This window comes from Lipotes vexillifer, unplaced genomic scaffold (assembly GCF_000442215.2).
Source record: "Lipotes vexillifer unplaced genomic scaffold, Lipotes_vexillifer_v1.1 scaffold88, whole genome shotgun sequence".
NCBI lineage: Eukaryota > Metazoa > Chordata > Mammalia > Artiodactyla > Lipotidae > Lipotes > Lipotes vexillifer.
This window is the reverse complement of record NW_006779887.1, coordinates 1,027,450-1,044,080: the sequence shown is the minus strand read 5'-3', so window position 1 is coordinate 1,044,080 and position 16,631 is coordinate 1,027,450. Positions and strand designations below refer to the sequence as shown.

The 16,631-nt window shown below is 40.3% G+C and overlaps 1 protein-coding gene and 1 pseudogene across 2 annotated transcripts in view; one reads left to right on the top strand and one right to left on the bottom strand.

Annotated features, from left to right (window-relative positions):
• The window catches only part of EAPP (E2F associated phosphoprotein), a 27,379-nt gene extending 15,021 nt beyond the window's left edge, over positions 1-12,358 (top strand). Inside the window, exons 5-6 of the mRNA XM_007453030.1 lie at positions 6,272-6,385; positions 12,082-12,358. Of these exons, the coding sequence (XP_007453092.1) occupies positions 6,272-6,385; positions 12,082-12,358 (391 nt within the window). The remainder of the gene's footprint in view (positions 1-6,271; positions 6,386-12,081) is intronic.
• Positions 3,941-4,335, bottom strand: LOC103089255 (peptidyl-prolyl cis-trans isomerase FKBP1A pseudogene; annotated as a pseudogene). Its single transcript, XR_456982.1, has one exon. The product of XR_456982.1 is annotated as a peptidyl-prolyl cis-trans isomerase FKBP1A pseudogene (transcript).
• Positions 12,359-16,631: the final 4,273 nt, after the last annotated feature.

Genomic DNA, 16,631 nt, shown 5'->3' with positions numbered 1-16,631 from the left:
ATGTATTTATTTTTGGCTGCTTTGGGTCTTTGTGGCTGCGCGCGAGCTCTCTCTAGTTGCGGCGAGTGGGGGCCACTCTTATGTGGTGTGTGGGCTTCTCATTGCGGTGGCCTCTCCTGTTGCCGAGCACAGGCTCTAGGCGTGTGGGCTTCAGTAGCTGTGGCACAGGGGCTCAGTAGTTGTGGTGCACGGGCTCAGTAGCTGTGGCTTGCGGGATCTAGAGCGCAGGCTCAGTAGTTGTGGCGCATGGGCTTAGCTGCTCTGCGGCATGTGGGATCTTCCCGGACCAGGGCTCGAACCCATGTCCCATTCATTGGCAGGCGGATTCTTAACCACTGTGCCACCAGGGAAGTCCCCATTTTATTTTTTTTAGATTCCATATATATGCGTTAGCATACGGTATACAAATTTGATTTTTTAAAGTTGAGGTAAAATTCACATGACATAATGTTAACCATTTTAAAGAAAACAATTTAGTGGTATTTAGTATATTCACAATGTTGTGCAACCACTACCTATATTTATTTCAAACAATTTTCATCATCCTTAGAGGAAACTCCATACTGATTTTTAAATTTGATTTGATAAAGGCTGATTTATCATAAAAGTGAAAGCTGGGCAACTTACCACTGTTTTCCCCTAACCTAGCTGTGCTTCAGAATCACCTGGTGAGAATGAAATGCAAACCCTCGAGTCCTACTCTAGGAGGTTTTGATTCCGCTAGGGTGGGGCCCAGGAATCTGTACTTGTCAAGCCTAGAGGGCTTGTGATGTTATGTGGGTCTTTGTGCACCACCCTTTAGCTTCCACCCTCCCACTTTGTCCTTTTTTCCTCTCCTAGTTTCACCCGTGCACCACTTCCTCCAACTGCCCCTTGCATTTATGTGATGAATATTTTTCACACTCATAGTGTGAAATGAACGTTTTAAGTGCTATGAGTGCTGTTGAAATAATTAAGGAGCTTATGGTCTAGCTCCTTATTCTGGTAACAGAATTTGTCATGGAAGTAAGATGGAATGTATTTTCATTCTTACATAATCTTGAGAAGAGATAACATCTTATTGACTTATTCACATTCCTGTGTCAAGCAGTAGTTGCCTTTTAAGACCACAGAAACCAGCTTCAAATAATGAATTCACTACATTTTAAGCACCACAAGGACAGTGATCATACCTGTCTTGTTCAATGCTGTATGCCAAGCTCTTGCACACTGCTATATGGGAACTTAGCACCTATTGAATGAATAAGTTATTTTCTTGGGGTTTGGGTTTTGAAATTTGCTAAGCATTGGAGGTATTTAACAACAATTATGAAATATATACCACATGGTCTCAGTATTTTTCCCCACAAATATTTAAAGAGTTTAGGAAGTAATGCCAAATGATTTGCATTTTGCTGTTCAATTTTTAGGTATTTTCTATAAGCTCCTTTTAAGAATATATACTTTTATACTTTAGTGTCTTCATAAGCAGATTCATGCTTTATTCTTTCAATCAGCAAATATCTGTTGAGAATTTACTATATGCCAGACACTGTTCTAGACTCTTGAAATACAACAGGGAACAAAACAGACCAAAATCCTTAGGCATTTAGAGCTTACAACCCTTGCTTTTTTTTTTTTTTAATAACTTTTATTGAAATATAGTTGATTTACAATGTTGTGGGGTTTTCTTGTTTTTTTGGCTGCATTGGGTCTTTCTGGTGTGCAGGGGCTTCTCATTGTGGTGGCTTCTCTTGTTGCGGAGCACGGGCTCTAGGCACCGGCTTCAGTAGTTGTGGCACGCCCACTCAGTAGTTATGGCTCGCGGGCTGTAGAGCACAGGCTCAGTGGTTGTGGCTCACGGGCTTAGTTGCTCCGCGGCATGTGGGATCTTGCCCGGCCAGTGCTCGAACACGTGTCCTCTGCTTTGGCAGGTGGATTCTTAACCACTGCACCACCAGGGGAGTCCACAACCCTTGCTTTTTATTTTTTTAAATTTATTTATTTATTTATTTATTTATTTATTTTGGCTGCGTTGGGTCTTCGTTGCTGCGTGTGGGCTTTCTCTAGTTGCAACGAGCAGAGTCTACTCTTCATTGTGGTGCGTGGGCTTCTTATTGCGGTGGCTTCTCTTGTTGCAGAGCACGGGCTCCAAGCAGGCAGGCTTCAGTAGTTGTGGCTCCAGGGCTCAGTAGTTGTGGCTCATGGGCTTCAGTAGTTGTGGCACACGGGCTCAGTAGTTATGGCTCACGGGCTCTAGAGTGCAGGCTGAGTAGTTGTGGCACACGGGCTTAGTTGTTCCGTGGCATGTGGGATCCTCCCGGACCAGGGCTCGAACCCGTGTCCCCTGCATTGGCGGGTGGATTCTCAACCACTGAGCCACCAGGGAAGCCCAACCCTTGCTTTGATAGATAGACAGATAGATAGATAGATAGAACACAGATAAAGCAAATGGAGTAAAGTGTTAACTATAAGGTATATCTGGGTAAAGGGTATACAGGTATCCCTTGTCCTATTTTTTTTTAAATATAGTTATTTATTTAGTTTTTGGCTGCATTGGGTCTTCGTTGCAGTGTGTGGGCTTCTCATTGCAGTGGCTTCTCTTGTTGTGGAGCACAGGCTCTAGGCGTGCAGGCTTCAGTAGTTGTGGCACACGGGCTCAGTAGTTGTGGCTCACGGGCTTAGTTGCTCCGTGGCATGTGGGATTCTGCTGGACCAGGGCTCGAACCCGCGTCCCCTGCATTGGCAGGCGGATTCCCAACCGCTGTGCCACCAGGGAAGCCCCAACCCTTGCTTTTTAAACGTAGCTTTATTGTGGGGTTTTTTTTTTTTTGAATTAGTAGACTATTTTTTAGAATAGTGTTTTTTTTTTTTTTTTGAGAAAAGCCAGCATAAGGCACTTTCATTGCAATAATGAAACTCATATGTAGTGCTGGGGGTAGCGGTAGGGGTGCGGGAGTAGGCAGCAATTTCTCTCACCAGATCACTACACGGGACAGCAAAGGGGTGAGAGGGGGTGAAGGAGAAGCCAGCAAACTCTGAGATCAGCACGGGGAGCTGAGCATCAAAAAACAGGAGATGCTGAAGCTGTGATGACCAGCTTCATTTTCTTAAGACAACACTCAGGGATTTGTCATGATGGCTGGGCTTTCATGGGTGTTAAGTGTCTACAAACAGCACCTTCAATTTAACTTTCGATTGAAATTCTTAAAATTTAGGAAGTGGAGCTTGGATAGCTATGAGATTACAAAAGTCCTAAATATCCATTAGAAAAACCAGAGGATGGAAAAAGAAAAAAAAAAAATCCAGGCCATGAATAAGGCTTCAGAGGTCCAGGGATAGACACCTGTAGTGTCCAACATCTCAGTGAAAACGATCTGTTTTCAAAAGGCAGAGGGTTACGGGGAGGGTGGAGGTGGGACAGTGGAGGCAAAGGCTCTCCCCTTCCCACTTTAGTTTTGGGTAGGGCTTTTAATTCAGCCCGAGGACGTTGCTTAACTTCGAGAATAATTCGGCCCTCAAAAGCACGTCAAATCTGCTATGGCTTTGCAGTTGCAACAGCAAGAATGTTTAATATATAATAGATAAAACTTTCATCCAAAAAAAATATATATAGATTATTGCCCCCCGCCCAACAATTCCTATTCTAAAGTTAACCCATTACTTGTGCTGTTAATACTTGAATAATACGTAACTGGAAACCTAGATCCAAAGGACTGAAACCCAGTGTTCACCCTCAAATGAAAACAAACTAAAATGGGTAACTTGAGGTTTATGGCATATAGTTCAGGTCAACACACATACAAGGAGAAACGGGAAGAACAAAGCCGGTGACAACACATTCAGTCAGGGAAGATATTTATACAGAGTGTAGTGGAACATCAGGGAAAGCTCCGTACAGACTCGCTGTGCTCATCTGGAGGCACCAGATCCTTCCATGGCACATCCAAGAATGGGGAGCTCAGGGAGGAGTCCATTCCTGACATTCCAGTTTTAGAAGCTCCACGTCAAAGATGAGAGTGGCATTAGGTGGGATGATGCCTGGGTGCCCAGTGGCACCGTAGGCATAGTCTGGGGAGATAGCTTGGCTCTCTGACCCACGCTCATCTGGGCAGCCCCTTCTTCCCAGCCTCGGATCACTTCCTGCTTGCCCAGAACAAACTTAAAGGGCTTGTTTCTGTCCCAGGAGGAATCCAGCTTCTTTCCATCTTTAGGCATCCCCGTGTAGCGCACCACGCAGGTCTGGCCGCGCTTTGGGAAGGTGCGCCCCTCTCCGGGGGAGATGGTCTCCGCCTGCACTCCCATGGCAGTGGCAGTGGCAGTGGACGCCGGGTGGGCAGGCGGCGCAACAGGTGGCGTGGACCGACAGTGGATCTGGTGGCAGTTCCGTGGCTGTGCCAGAATAGTTTTAGGTGCACAGAAAAATTGAGCCGATGATGCAGAGAATTGCCGTGGTACTCCCCACACCCCCCGCAACAGCAGCAACGCACGAGTCTCCCCTGTTGTTAATGCCATGTGCTAATATGGTATATTCGTCACAGTTAATAATCGATGCATTATTGTTAACTAAAGTTCATACTTGATTCAGATTTCCTTAGGTTTTTTTTCTCTTTTTAAAAAATATCCTGTTTTACCTTTGGGTAGCAATTATATTTAAAGCACAGTCATCTCTGTCACATTATTGATCCTGCATCATCCCAGTGAAGCCCAGTGGGCTTCAAATGACCCCCTTTATTTATTTATTTATTTATTTCTCCACCACGTGGCTTGTGGGATCTTAGTTCCCTGACCAGGGATTGAACCCACACCCTTGGCAATGCAAGTGTGGAGTCCTAACCACTGGACCTCCAGGGAATTCCCCCAGATTTCCTTAGTTTTTACCTAATACCCATTTCTGTTTCAAGAGCCCATCCGGGATACCATGTTACATTTAGTTGTTATGTCTCCTTAGGCTTTTCTTGACTGTGACAGTTTCTCAGACTTTCCTTGGTTTTGATGACCTTAACAGTTTTGAGGAGCACTGGTCAGGTATATTGTGGGAGGCTCCTCTATTGGAATTTTTTTTTTCAGCAGCAGAACTTAAGTTTATTAAAACAGCTATGACAAGTATAACAAAATCTACATCTGCCTGTGCTAGGCCAGTGTAGTTCTGTACAAACAACAAGATAATGCAGATAATGACAGTTAACACTTTGAAAGCATAGTATACAAAACAACATATCTTCATCAAAAAACAAACAAAACCCTTCATAAAAGTGGGGAAAAAAATTCTCCCCGCGCCCCCCAAAGGAGGTCTTCACAGGCTGGCCAGCTCCATCCCAACTCTGAGGTATCAAAGGAGTTCCAAGTGCAAACTGAAGGGATGAACAAGCAACTCCCCCACTCCCACATCCATTAAACACACAATCCAGCTGATCTTGTGGTAGAGTGCCTTTTCATGGAATGATTCAACAATCATAGATAAAAAAATATGGAATGCTTCGCGAATTTGCGTGTCATCCTTGCGCGGGGGCCATGCTAATCTCCTCTGTATCGTTATAATTTTAGTTTATGTGCTGCCGAAGCGAGCACTGGAATTTATCTAATGTTTTTCTCATGATTAGACTGGAATTAGAGGTTTTGGGGAGGAAGACCACAGAGGTAAAGTGCCGTTTTCCTCACTTAGTATCAAGGGCACATACTATCAGCGTGATTTATGACTGTTCATGTCGATCTTGTTCACTGTAGTGAAGTTGTATTTGTCAGGTTCCTCTACTGTAAAGTTACTCTTTCCACCCCTTTCTGTACCATACTCTTTGGAAGAATGTCACTGTGTTTAGCCTAGACTTAAGGAGTCTGGAGTTATGCTCCTCCTCCTTGAGGGGAGAGTATCTTCATAAATTATTTGTGATTGTTATGTATGGGAGATGTGTCTATTCTCCCCCATTTATTTATTTATTAAGTCATTTATGTCAGCATGGACTCATGGGTATTTATTTATATTTTGGTTATAATTCAATACTACTTTATTTTGATGCTCTAATTGTTTTGCCTTCAGTCATTGCGAACTCTTTCAGTTGGCTCCTGTGCCCCTTTAACATTCCTGTCTCATCGTGGGTTTTTTGTTTTTTCTTTCTGAGCACTTCCTTACTTTCTGGCCCTACAGGATGTTCCAGGTCCATCTTGTATGCCCCATTCCTGGAATCAACCATTTCTCTAAGGGGTACTGGTTTCTTTTATTGGGAGAGTGGCATTTGAAAACAAGATCTGGCTTTAATGTGTTTCCCCTCTTCACCTTCTTTTTCTGTTCTAGCTACCGTGGTTTTGGAATACAGCGGCCACGTCAACAACAGCAGCCTTTTCCAAATAGTGATGCTGTCTTGAATTGCCCTGCCTGCATGACCACACTGTGTCTTGATTGCCAAAGGTAACGGATAAAGGGTAACAACACACACACACACACACAGACACACACACACACACACAGACACACACACACACACACATGCACACACATGAAAAAAACCACTTGGTAGTCCTTGTTTAAATCAGAAATAGACTTTTGAGGTACTTAGGAATTCTGATAAAGTTCTGTCCTCATATATCCCTGGTGCTGCATGACTAATCTTTATACAAATAATTTTTGTTACACGTAGTCTGTTATAAATAGGTTTTCTAATAAAGTACTTGCCAGTACTGATAAGGGTTCAGTAAAATTGCATATATGTTGTGGAATGACAAAATCTCTCAAATACACTAATTTTTTTTTTCTGTTGTGATAAAATACATGTAACATAAAATTTACTATTTTAACTGTCTTAAAAATTTTGCTGTAAAAGAGTACTTCATTTTGAATATTCAATTTATTGTCTAGACCATTTAAAATTTTTAAAAAATTTATTAAAAAAATTAATTTAGTTTTTAATTTAAAAAAAAATTTAAAATTAATTTTTATTTATTTGGTTGTGCGAGGTCTTAGTTGCGGGAAGCGGGCTCCTTAGTTGTGACTCTCAGCCTCCTTAGTTGTGGCATGTGAACTCTTAGTTGCGGCATGCATGTGGGACCTAGTTCCCTGAGCAGGAATCGAACCCGGGCCCCCTGAATTGGGAGCACGGAGTCTTAACCATGTCGCCACCAGGGAAGTTCCTATTTTTAATTTTAAATAAAGCTGTTTTCCCAGCTTTATTGAGATGTAATTGACATACAACATAGTATAAGCTTTAGGTATGACAGTGTAATGATTAGATATTCAAATATATTGCAGAATATTTACCACAATAAGGTTAGTTAACACAGCTGTCACCTCACATAGTTACCTTTTTTTGTGTGTGTGTGGTGAAAACTTTTAAGATTTACTCTCAGCAGTTTTCAAGTATGCAGTATAGTATTGTTAACTGTAGTCATCATGCTGTACCTTACATCTGCTGAACTTATTCATTATAAGTACCTTTTGACCACCTTCATCCATCTGCCCTTCCCCACCAACCACCAGTTACTTTGTTTCTATGAGTTCAGTTTTTTTTTAGATTCCACATATAAGTGAGATCATACACTATTTGTCTTTCTCTGTCTGACTTTTTTTACTTAGCATAATGCCTTCAAGGTTCATCCATGTTCTTACAAGTGGCAGGATTTTTTTCTTTTTTTATGGCTGAATAATATTCCATTGTATATACATACCGTATTTTCTTTATTCATTCATCTGTTGATGGACATGTAGGTTGTTTCCATGTCTTGGCTATTGTAAGTAAGGCTGCAGTAGGTTTCTGGGAGGAAGACCACAGAAATAAAGTGCCATTTTCATCACATTATGTCATGGGCACAAACTATCAACATGATTTATGACTTTTTTTTTTTTTTTTTTTTTGCGGTATGCGGGCCTCTCACTGCTGTGGCCTCTCCCATTGTGGAGCACAGGCTCCGGACACACAGGCTCAGCGGCCATGGCTCACAGGCCCGGCCGCTCCATGGCATGTGGGATCCTCCCGGACCGGGGCACGAACCTGTGTCCCCTGCATTGGCAGGCGGACTCTCCACCACTGCGCCACCAGGGAAGCCCAATTTATGACTATTAATGTTGACCTTGATTACCTGGCTGAGGTGGGGGCCCAGATATCTCTTTGAGATAGTGATTTCATTTCCTTTGTATACATACCCAGAAGTGGGATTGCTGGATCAAATGATAGTTCTATTTTTAACTTTTTGAGGCTCCTCTATACTGTTTTCCATAGTGGCTGTACCAATTTACATTCCCACCAGTAGGGCACAAGGGTTCACTTTTGTTATTTCTTGTCTCTTTGATAATACCTTTTCTAACAGGTATGAGGTGATACCTTATTGTAGTTCGGATATGTAGTTCCCTGATGATTTGTGATATTGAGTACCTTTTCGTGTGCCTGTTGGCCATTTGTATATCTTTTTTGGAAAAATGTCTATTCAAGTCCTTTGCCCATTTTTTAATCGGATTTTGTTTGTTTTTTGCTACTGAGTTGTATGAGTTCCTTGTATATTTTGGATATTACCCCCTTATCAGATATATGATTTGCAAATATTTTTTACCATTCCATAGGTTGCCTTTTTATTTTGTTGATTGTTCTTTGCTATGAGAAGCTTTTTAGTTTGATGTAGTCCCACGTGTTTATTTTTGCTTTTGTTTCTTGTGCTTTAGGTGTCAGCTCCAAAACATCATTGCCAAGACGAATGTCAAGGAGCTTTTTCCCTATGTTTTCTTCTATGAGTTTTATAATTTCAGATCTTACATTTTAGTCTTTAATCTGTTTCAAGTTAATTTTTGTCAGTGCTGTAAGTTAAGGGTCCAGTTTCAGTTTTTTGTGTATGAATATCCAGTTTTCCCAATACCATTTATTGAAGAGACTGTCTTTTCCCCATTGAATATTCTTGACTCCCTTGTCAAATATTAGTTTATGGTGTATGCGTGGGTTTATTTCTGGGCTCTTGATCCTGTTCTGCTGATCAATGACTGTTTTTATGCCAATCCCATACTGTTTTGATTACTATAGCTTTGTAGTATAGTTAGAAATCAGGACGTGTGATGCTCCAGCTTTCTTCTTCTTTCTCAAGATTGCTTTGGCTATTTGGGGTCTTTTGTGGTTCCATAACAAATTTTAGGATTTTTTTTCTATTTCTATGAAAAATGTCATTGGAATTTTGATAGGGATGACATTGAATCTATAAGTGGCTTTGGGTACCATGGACATTGTAGCAATATTAATTATTCCAGTCTATGAAAGCAGGATATCTTTACACTTGTGTTTTCTTCAATTTCTTTCATCGGTGTTTCATAGTTTTCAGTGTATAGATCTTTCACCTCCTTGGTTAAATTTATTCCTAAGTATTTTATTATTTTTGATGCTGTTGTGAATGAGATTGTTTTCTTAATTTCTCAGTTTCTTAGTGAAAATGCAACAGATTTTTATTGTTTTGTATCCTGAATCTTTACTGAATTTGTTTATTTAACATTTTTTTGGTGGAGTCTTTAGAGTTTTATATATATAAGATTGTGTCATCTGCAAACAGAGACAATTTTACTTCTTCCTTTTCTATTTGGACACCTTTTCTTTCTTTCTTTTTTTCTTTCTTCCTTTTCTTTCTTTTTTTCTTTCTTTCTTTTCTTTTCTTTCTTTCTTTCTTTTTCTTCTTTCTTTCTTTCCTTTTTTTCTTCTTTCTTTCTTTCTGCTTTCCTTCCTTCCTTTCTTCTTTCTTTCTTTCTTTCTCTTCCTTCCTTCCTTCCTTTCTTTCTTTTCTTTCTTTCTTTCTTTCTTTCTTTCTTTCTTTTTCTTTCTTTCTTCCTTTCTTCCTTTCTTCCTTTCTCCCTCCCTCCCTCCACCCCCCTTCCTTCCTTCCTTTCTTTTTTTTTTTAACCTGCTTGCTTTGGCTAAGATTTCCAGAAATACGTTGACTAGGAGTGCTAAGAATGGGCACTCTTATCTTGTTCCCTATTTTAACCATTTTAAGTGTACAATTCAGTAACATGAACTACAGTCAGAATTGTACAGCCATCATGACTATCCATTTCCAGAACTTTTTCGTCATGCCAGACAGAAACTCTGTACCCATTAGACAATAATTCCCTATTCTCCACCCCTACTCACCCCAGCCTCTGGTAATCTCTATTCTACTTTCCTTTTTGGATTGTTCATTGCTAGTGTATACAAACACAACAGATTTCCATGTGTTCGTTTTGTACTCTGCAACTTTGCTGCATTAGTTTATTAGCTCTAATAGTTTATTTGTGTAATCTTCAGAGTTTTCTACATATAATATCATGTCATCTGTGAACAAAGAAAATTTTACTTCTTCCTTTCCAATTTGGATGCCTTTTCTTTTTCTATTTTTTTTTAATGAATTTATTTATTTATTTTTGGCTGTGTTGGGTCTTCATTTCTGTGCGAGGTCTTTCTCTAGCTGTGGTGAACGGGGGCCACTGTTCATTGCGGTGCATGGGCCTCTCACTGTTGCGGCCTTCTCTTGTTGCGGAGCACAGGCTCCAGACGCGCAGGCTCAGTAGCTGTGGTGCGTGGGCTTAGTTGCTCCGCGGCATGTGGGATTTTCCCAGACCAGGGCTCGAACCTGTGTCCCCTGCATTGGCAGGCAGATTCTCAACCACTGCGTCACCAGGGAAGCCCTTATTTCTTTTTCTTACGTAATTGCTCTGATTAGAACTTCCAGTACTTTGTTGAATAGAAGTGGTGAAAGCAGGCGTTTTTGTCTTGTTCTTGTCTTACGGGAAAAGTTTTCAGTCTTTCATCATTAAGTATGATGTTAGCTATGAATTTTTCATGTGTGGTCTTTATTACATTGAGGAGGTTTCCTTCTATTCTTAGTTTATTGGGTGTTTTTATCACGAAAGAGTGTTGAATTTTTCAGATTTTCTTTATGCATCAATTGAGATGATCATGTGTTTTTTTCCCTTATATTCTATTAATCCAAATATACTTTTGCCCTTTTCCTCTTCTTTTCTTTTTTTTCTTTTCTCTTTTTCTGGTAGCCTTATAAATGTCTGGCTTAGTCCATGTTCTGAATCAGGCTAACTGAAATAAAATGATGATGTTAGGTAGTGGATTTGTTCTAGTCACTAATGGGAAGCCAGATGTAATTTACTCTTATTAGCTAGCTTGAGGTTTCTGATCAGTTGCAACAATTAATTTTTGTACTCTCCATATGAGCTGTTAAGCTTTTGGTATATAAATTGACACCTAGAATATGCAATAAAGAAAAAGTAAAATATCTTTGTACTTAAGTTGCTTCTCTTTTAAATTAAACCATGTTACCATGTTACAGGGTTCCTATACCCAAACAAAGTTGCTTCATGATCTAACAGTAGAAATTGGGCTTGGTAAAAATTGTGTTCCATATTAAGACAGAATTCCAGTACGGTGGAGTATAAATGAAATTTTTATGGTTTCATCTTGAGAAACACCAGCCTGGTAGTGGTGGTGGTGGAAGAGGAGATGATCAGCATTCAGAACTAATGAAGGCATAACTTGACTTCACTGTTTTTAACCAGATAGATATTTCTGTTGCATGATGTTTAAGGGGGAAAAAAAGGAAAAGAACTTACTAAGTTAAGAAAGAAGTAGGAAAATATTAAGTGTATGAGGAGAACAAAGAAAACATTATCTATTCTTTAGACTGTTGGAGTAAAGCTAAGAGTGGACATTATAAACCAGATGCTCTTTAAGCTTCTAAAACTGTAGCTTTTACTAAAATAGTGACCAGAATGGCACTACCTAGTAGTGAGAGGAGGGCAGAGTCTCAGGTCACAACAAGAAAAAGACACAGTCAAAGATTTTTTAAACATTACCTCTCAGGTTTCCAATAGCTTTTCTTGTCTAAGGTGGAAGAGCAAATCAAAACATTTTTTTCTGAGATAAAAGTTACTTATAGAGCAGTAGAAAAGAGGATATATTCATCAGTATCTGTTAACAAGTCTCTTCCTGTTCTTAAAGTAACTCTTAAATATTCTTTAATTTCCTGTTTTGTTCTCATGTTTTTACTTTGGTTGGTATTTCAGTAAGTTTTTGGTATTCTCACATTTTATCTAAATATGTAACTATTAAAATAGAATGTAAATCCAAATTCTCCATTTCATTTTCCTCTTAGGCATGAATCATACAAAACTCAGTATAGAGCAATGTTTGTAATGAATTGTTCTATCAACAAAGAAGAGATTCTAAGATACAAAACCCCAGAGAACAGGAAGAAAAGGCGAGGCCATAAGAAGATGAGGTCTAACCAAGAAGATGCTGTGGAGCAGGCAGAGACAGATGTGGAAGAAATCTATCACCCAGTCATGTGCACTGAATGTTCCACCGAAGTGGCGGTTTATGACAAGGATGAAGTCTTTCATTTTTTCAACGTTTTAGCAAGCCATTCCTAAATAGCTAAGTTGGCATTTAGTTGCCCAGTACTGTATACAAGGCAAATATGGACAGTTATATTCCCCCTGCCTGCTCATCTCAAGTGACATTCTGAGTGGTTATTTGAGGAAGCAGTGCTTTATCTTTATCTTTTTGAGAAAAAATGGTTATCTACCTTCATCCCTCCCCTTGCTTTTTAAAAAAAATGTTTCCCCAGCTCTGATGGGACTCGTTATTCATTCTCTTTTTGATAGATATTTGGAAACTGGGGCTTTTTTATTTATTAAAGCTCTTTAGAATTAAAATGTTCTGGAGTTGCAGGTAACTTTTGTTTCAGAGTGTTATTTTTATTTTTTATTTTGGATATACCCTTGGTGTGCTTAATCTAGAAACCGTTTCCTCACTTCTGTCTATATATATATATATATATATATATATATATATATATATTTCTTTTTTAAAATTGCGGTATAGATGCTTTACAACGTTGTGTTAGTTTCTGTTGTACAACTAAGTGAACCAGCTGTATGTATACATATATCCCCTCCCTCTTGGACCTCCCTCCCACCCTTTCTGTCTATATTGTTTTTGCTAAGAAGTATCATTATTTCCCTTCTAACCCATAGGATGGAGTGAACAGTATTTAGTAACTGTTACAGTTACATGAAGTTAGTATTGGAGTGCCTTGAGTAATTAACATAGGTCTTTCCTTAAAAGTGTGGTACTTAATCAGTATTCTAAACTTAATGAATTAACACAGTAAAATAGAAATTTGTGGTAAGGAAGAGCAAACTCACCCTCCAGCCTTAGACTTAAAAATGTTGTTGCTGTTGCTTGTGCTACCATTTATTCCGGAATTTCTCTTGCCAGCAATGAAGGTATGTTTGTTTTTGCTCTTAATAATAGAAAAATTATTAGTGGCGCTTGGAGGAAATTGCATTTTAGGCATCTGTACATTTTAGCTTTTTAAAAGAATATGATTGGGGCTTCCCTGGTGGCGCAGTGGTTGAGAGTGCACCTGCTGATGCAGGGGACATGGGTTTGTGCCCTGGTCCGGGAAGATCCCACATGCCGTGGAGCGGCTGGGCCCGTGAGCCACGGCCGCTGAGCCTGCACGTCTGGGGCCACAGCAGTGAGAGGCCCACATACTGGGAAAAAAAAAAAAAAAAGAATATGATTGGACTGTTTCCAAAAACAACATTGGGAAACTCACGGTCCTCTTGTTATTTTAATAGACATGTGATTGAGTGGAAAGAAATCAGAAAATAGGTTTTAATTCAGGCTCAGCAACGCTAATCTTTGGCAGGTCTGTTCCTTTGAGTCCCAGTTTTCCACTTATAAAATGAAAAGGTTGGAGGAGAGCAGTGATTCCCCACAGAGGTCAGGGCTCAACAGGACTTGACGGGGACCTCTGCATACTCCCTCAGACAATGATACACCTCCAGAAGGGAAAACATATCCTTTCCACCTCCTTGTATTTTGCACTTTCTAAAAGCTACACATAAGGTGAACCGGAACCAGTGATGGTGTGGTGTTGGTAAGAATTAGATGGAGGTAAAAAAATGATAAAGAATCTGCTTTTAGGAAATTTCCAATGTCTTAATAGCATACTTGATAATTTTTATGGTATGCTGATATCTGTCCAATTGGAAGCAATATATATACTTTTAAACATTTCAACGTGTTGCCAGATGATAACGTTACAGAATAACACTGTTAGTCTGTTTATTTATTTTATTTTATTTTTTTTGCGGTACGCGGGCCTCTCACTGTTGTGGCCTCTCCTGTTGCGGAGCACAGGCTCCGGACGCGCAGGCTCAGCGGCCGTGGCTCACGGGCCCAGCCGCTCCGCGGCATGTGGGATCTTCCTGGACCGAGGCATGAACCCGTGTCCCCTGCATCGGCAGGCAGACTCTCAACTACTGCGCCACCAGGGAAGCCCTAGTCTGTTTATTTTAACCTTGTGTTTGCCTTATTGTAACTTTGCAAGATGTCTTTCTGTCTTACTATCATTGCAAACCCTACTTTCTTCCTAGATTGCTCCACCACCCTCATTGTACCCTTATTTCCACTTCAGTAGGAGGATCTCAGTGGTCTTATACGTAAAGATCACCTGGAGCAGATATTAAAAAGGCACATTGTTGGAGGCCCTACTCAGAATGTGACTAAATAATAAACATGAGGCAGGAAATCACAATTTCCAAAGATATAGTTTGTAACAGTAACAACATAAAGGGGAAGGACAGAACTGTATAGAATCAGAGTTTTGTATACTACTAAAGCTGAGTTCAAGCTAGTTTCTTAGAAATGTAAGATGACAGTTGTAATCCAAAGGGTAACCATGAAGATGTTGCAACAAGAAGAAAATATAAAGTGATCCATGAATAGACTATAATACATTTAAGTATTACAAAATATAAAACTATGTACAATTATTCTTTATGTCCCTTAACTTAAAAAAAAATCCTTGAAATATTACTTAAAGGAGATTGGTGGTCAACACTGTTTTGACTTCAAGCAGAGAGGGCTTCAACAATTTTTCTCCTTTTTTTTTTTTTTTTGTCTGTGCCCCTTGGCATGCGGAATCTCAGTTCTTCGACTAGGGATCAAATGCGTGCCCCCTGCAGTGGAAGCATGGGGTCTTTTTTTAAAAAATTAAATTAATTAGTTTTAGCTGTGTTGGGTCCTTGTTGCTGCATGCAGGCTTTCTCTAGTTGCAGTGAGTGGGGGTTACTCTTCATTACAGTGCACCGGCTTCTCATTGCGGTGGCTTCTCTTGTTGCGGAGCATGGGCTCTAGGCACGCGGGCTTCAGTAGTTGTGGCACGAGGGCTCAGTAGTTGTAGCTCGTGGGCTTAGTAGTTGTGGCTCGCGGGCTCTAGAGCGCAGGCTCAGTAGTTGTGGCTCACAGGCTTAGTTGCTCCACGGATTCTGGGATCTTCCCAGACCAGGGATCAAACCCATGTCCCCTGCATTGGCAGGTGGATTCTTAACCACTGTGCCACCAGGGAAGTCCCAGAAGCACAGTCTTAACCACTGGACTGCCAGGGAAGTCCCTACCTCAGTTTTAATGCATACCTTTGAGTATTTTTTCTTTTGTTTTCTTAGGATGCTGTTATTTACAATTTGATTACATTCAGATTATTCAACAATCATAGTGCTTTTCACCATAACCTTCTCACATTTTGTAATTTTAATTGTTTTCCTCTAATCTGTGTGTTAAACAGCTACACATGAACCTTAAAGGACCACTTGTAGCCTTAATCTGCCCCAATTCCTTTTTTAAGTGAAGCATAAATTATTTAATATTTAAATGAGGCTTAAATAAACATGTGGGCCTAGCTTGGCTCACTGTATTAGTTTTTATTGCTGTGGAACAGATGACCACAAACCTAGTGGCATAAAGTGACATATATTTGTCATCCCATAGTTTTTGTGAGTCAGGAGTCTGGGCATGGCTTAGCAGTGTCCTCTGCTGAGGGTCCAAGAAGGTTGTAATCAAGTTGTTGGCTAGGTTGGAGTCTTATCTGGAGACTTGACTGGGGAAGATTCCACTAGCTGCTCCACTTCCAAGCTACTGCAAGTTGTTGCAATGTTGTAGGACTGAAGTTGCTGTTTTCTTGCTGGATGTAAGCCAGGGGCTGCTCTTGAGAGGTGGCCTCCTGTCTCTAGATATGGAAATACAGCATTAGATACACTACTTGTTAAATCTGTCACTTATGTTTTAAAGGGTGCAGGATGTATTTAGGCTTATATGTTTTGCATTTCCATGTATATCATACACGAACTGTTTGTGCTTGCTTCTTTTTTTTTTTTTTTTTTTGATTGCACCTCATAGCATGCAGGATCTTAGTTCCCCAGCCAGGGATGGAACCTGTGCCTCCTGCAGTGGAAGCACAGTTTCTTAACCACTGGACAGCCAGAGAAGTCCCTGTGTTTGCTTCTTTTCTGAGCTCCTCATCCTCCTAGCCCCTGGAAGTTTTGCCCTCACAACCCCCCAGCCCTCCCTTGCAGGAATCACTGCCCCCACCTCTCTGAACTATTATTAGTGATTTGGGACTGAAGGAGACAGGCAGTTAGGGAATGGAGGGAGAAAAGGGAGACCCTACCCTGTGTCATCAAATATTAAGATGCACCCATATCCAATGTTGAAAATTTTTCTCAAAAATTTTTTGAATGGATTATTCTTGTTTTTGAAATTATTTGAGTGTGTTGACTCATGATTTGATGTTTTAAGCAATCATTGTGCATATGTGAGAATTCCTGAGAAATGCAAAAAGCTAAAGTCCTTATT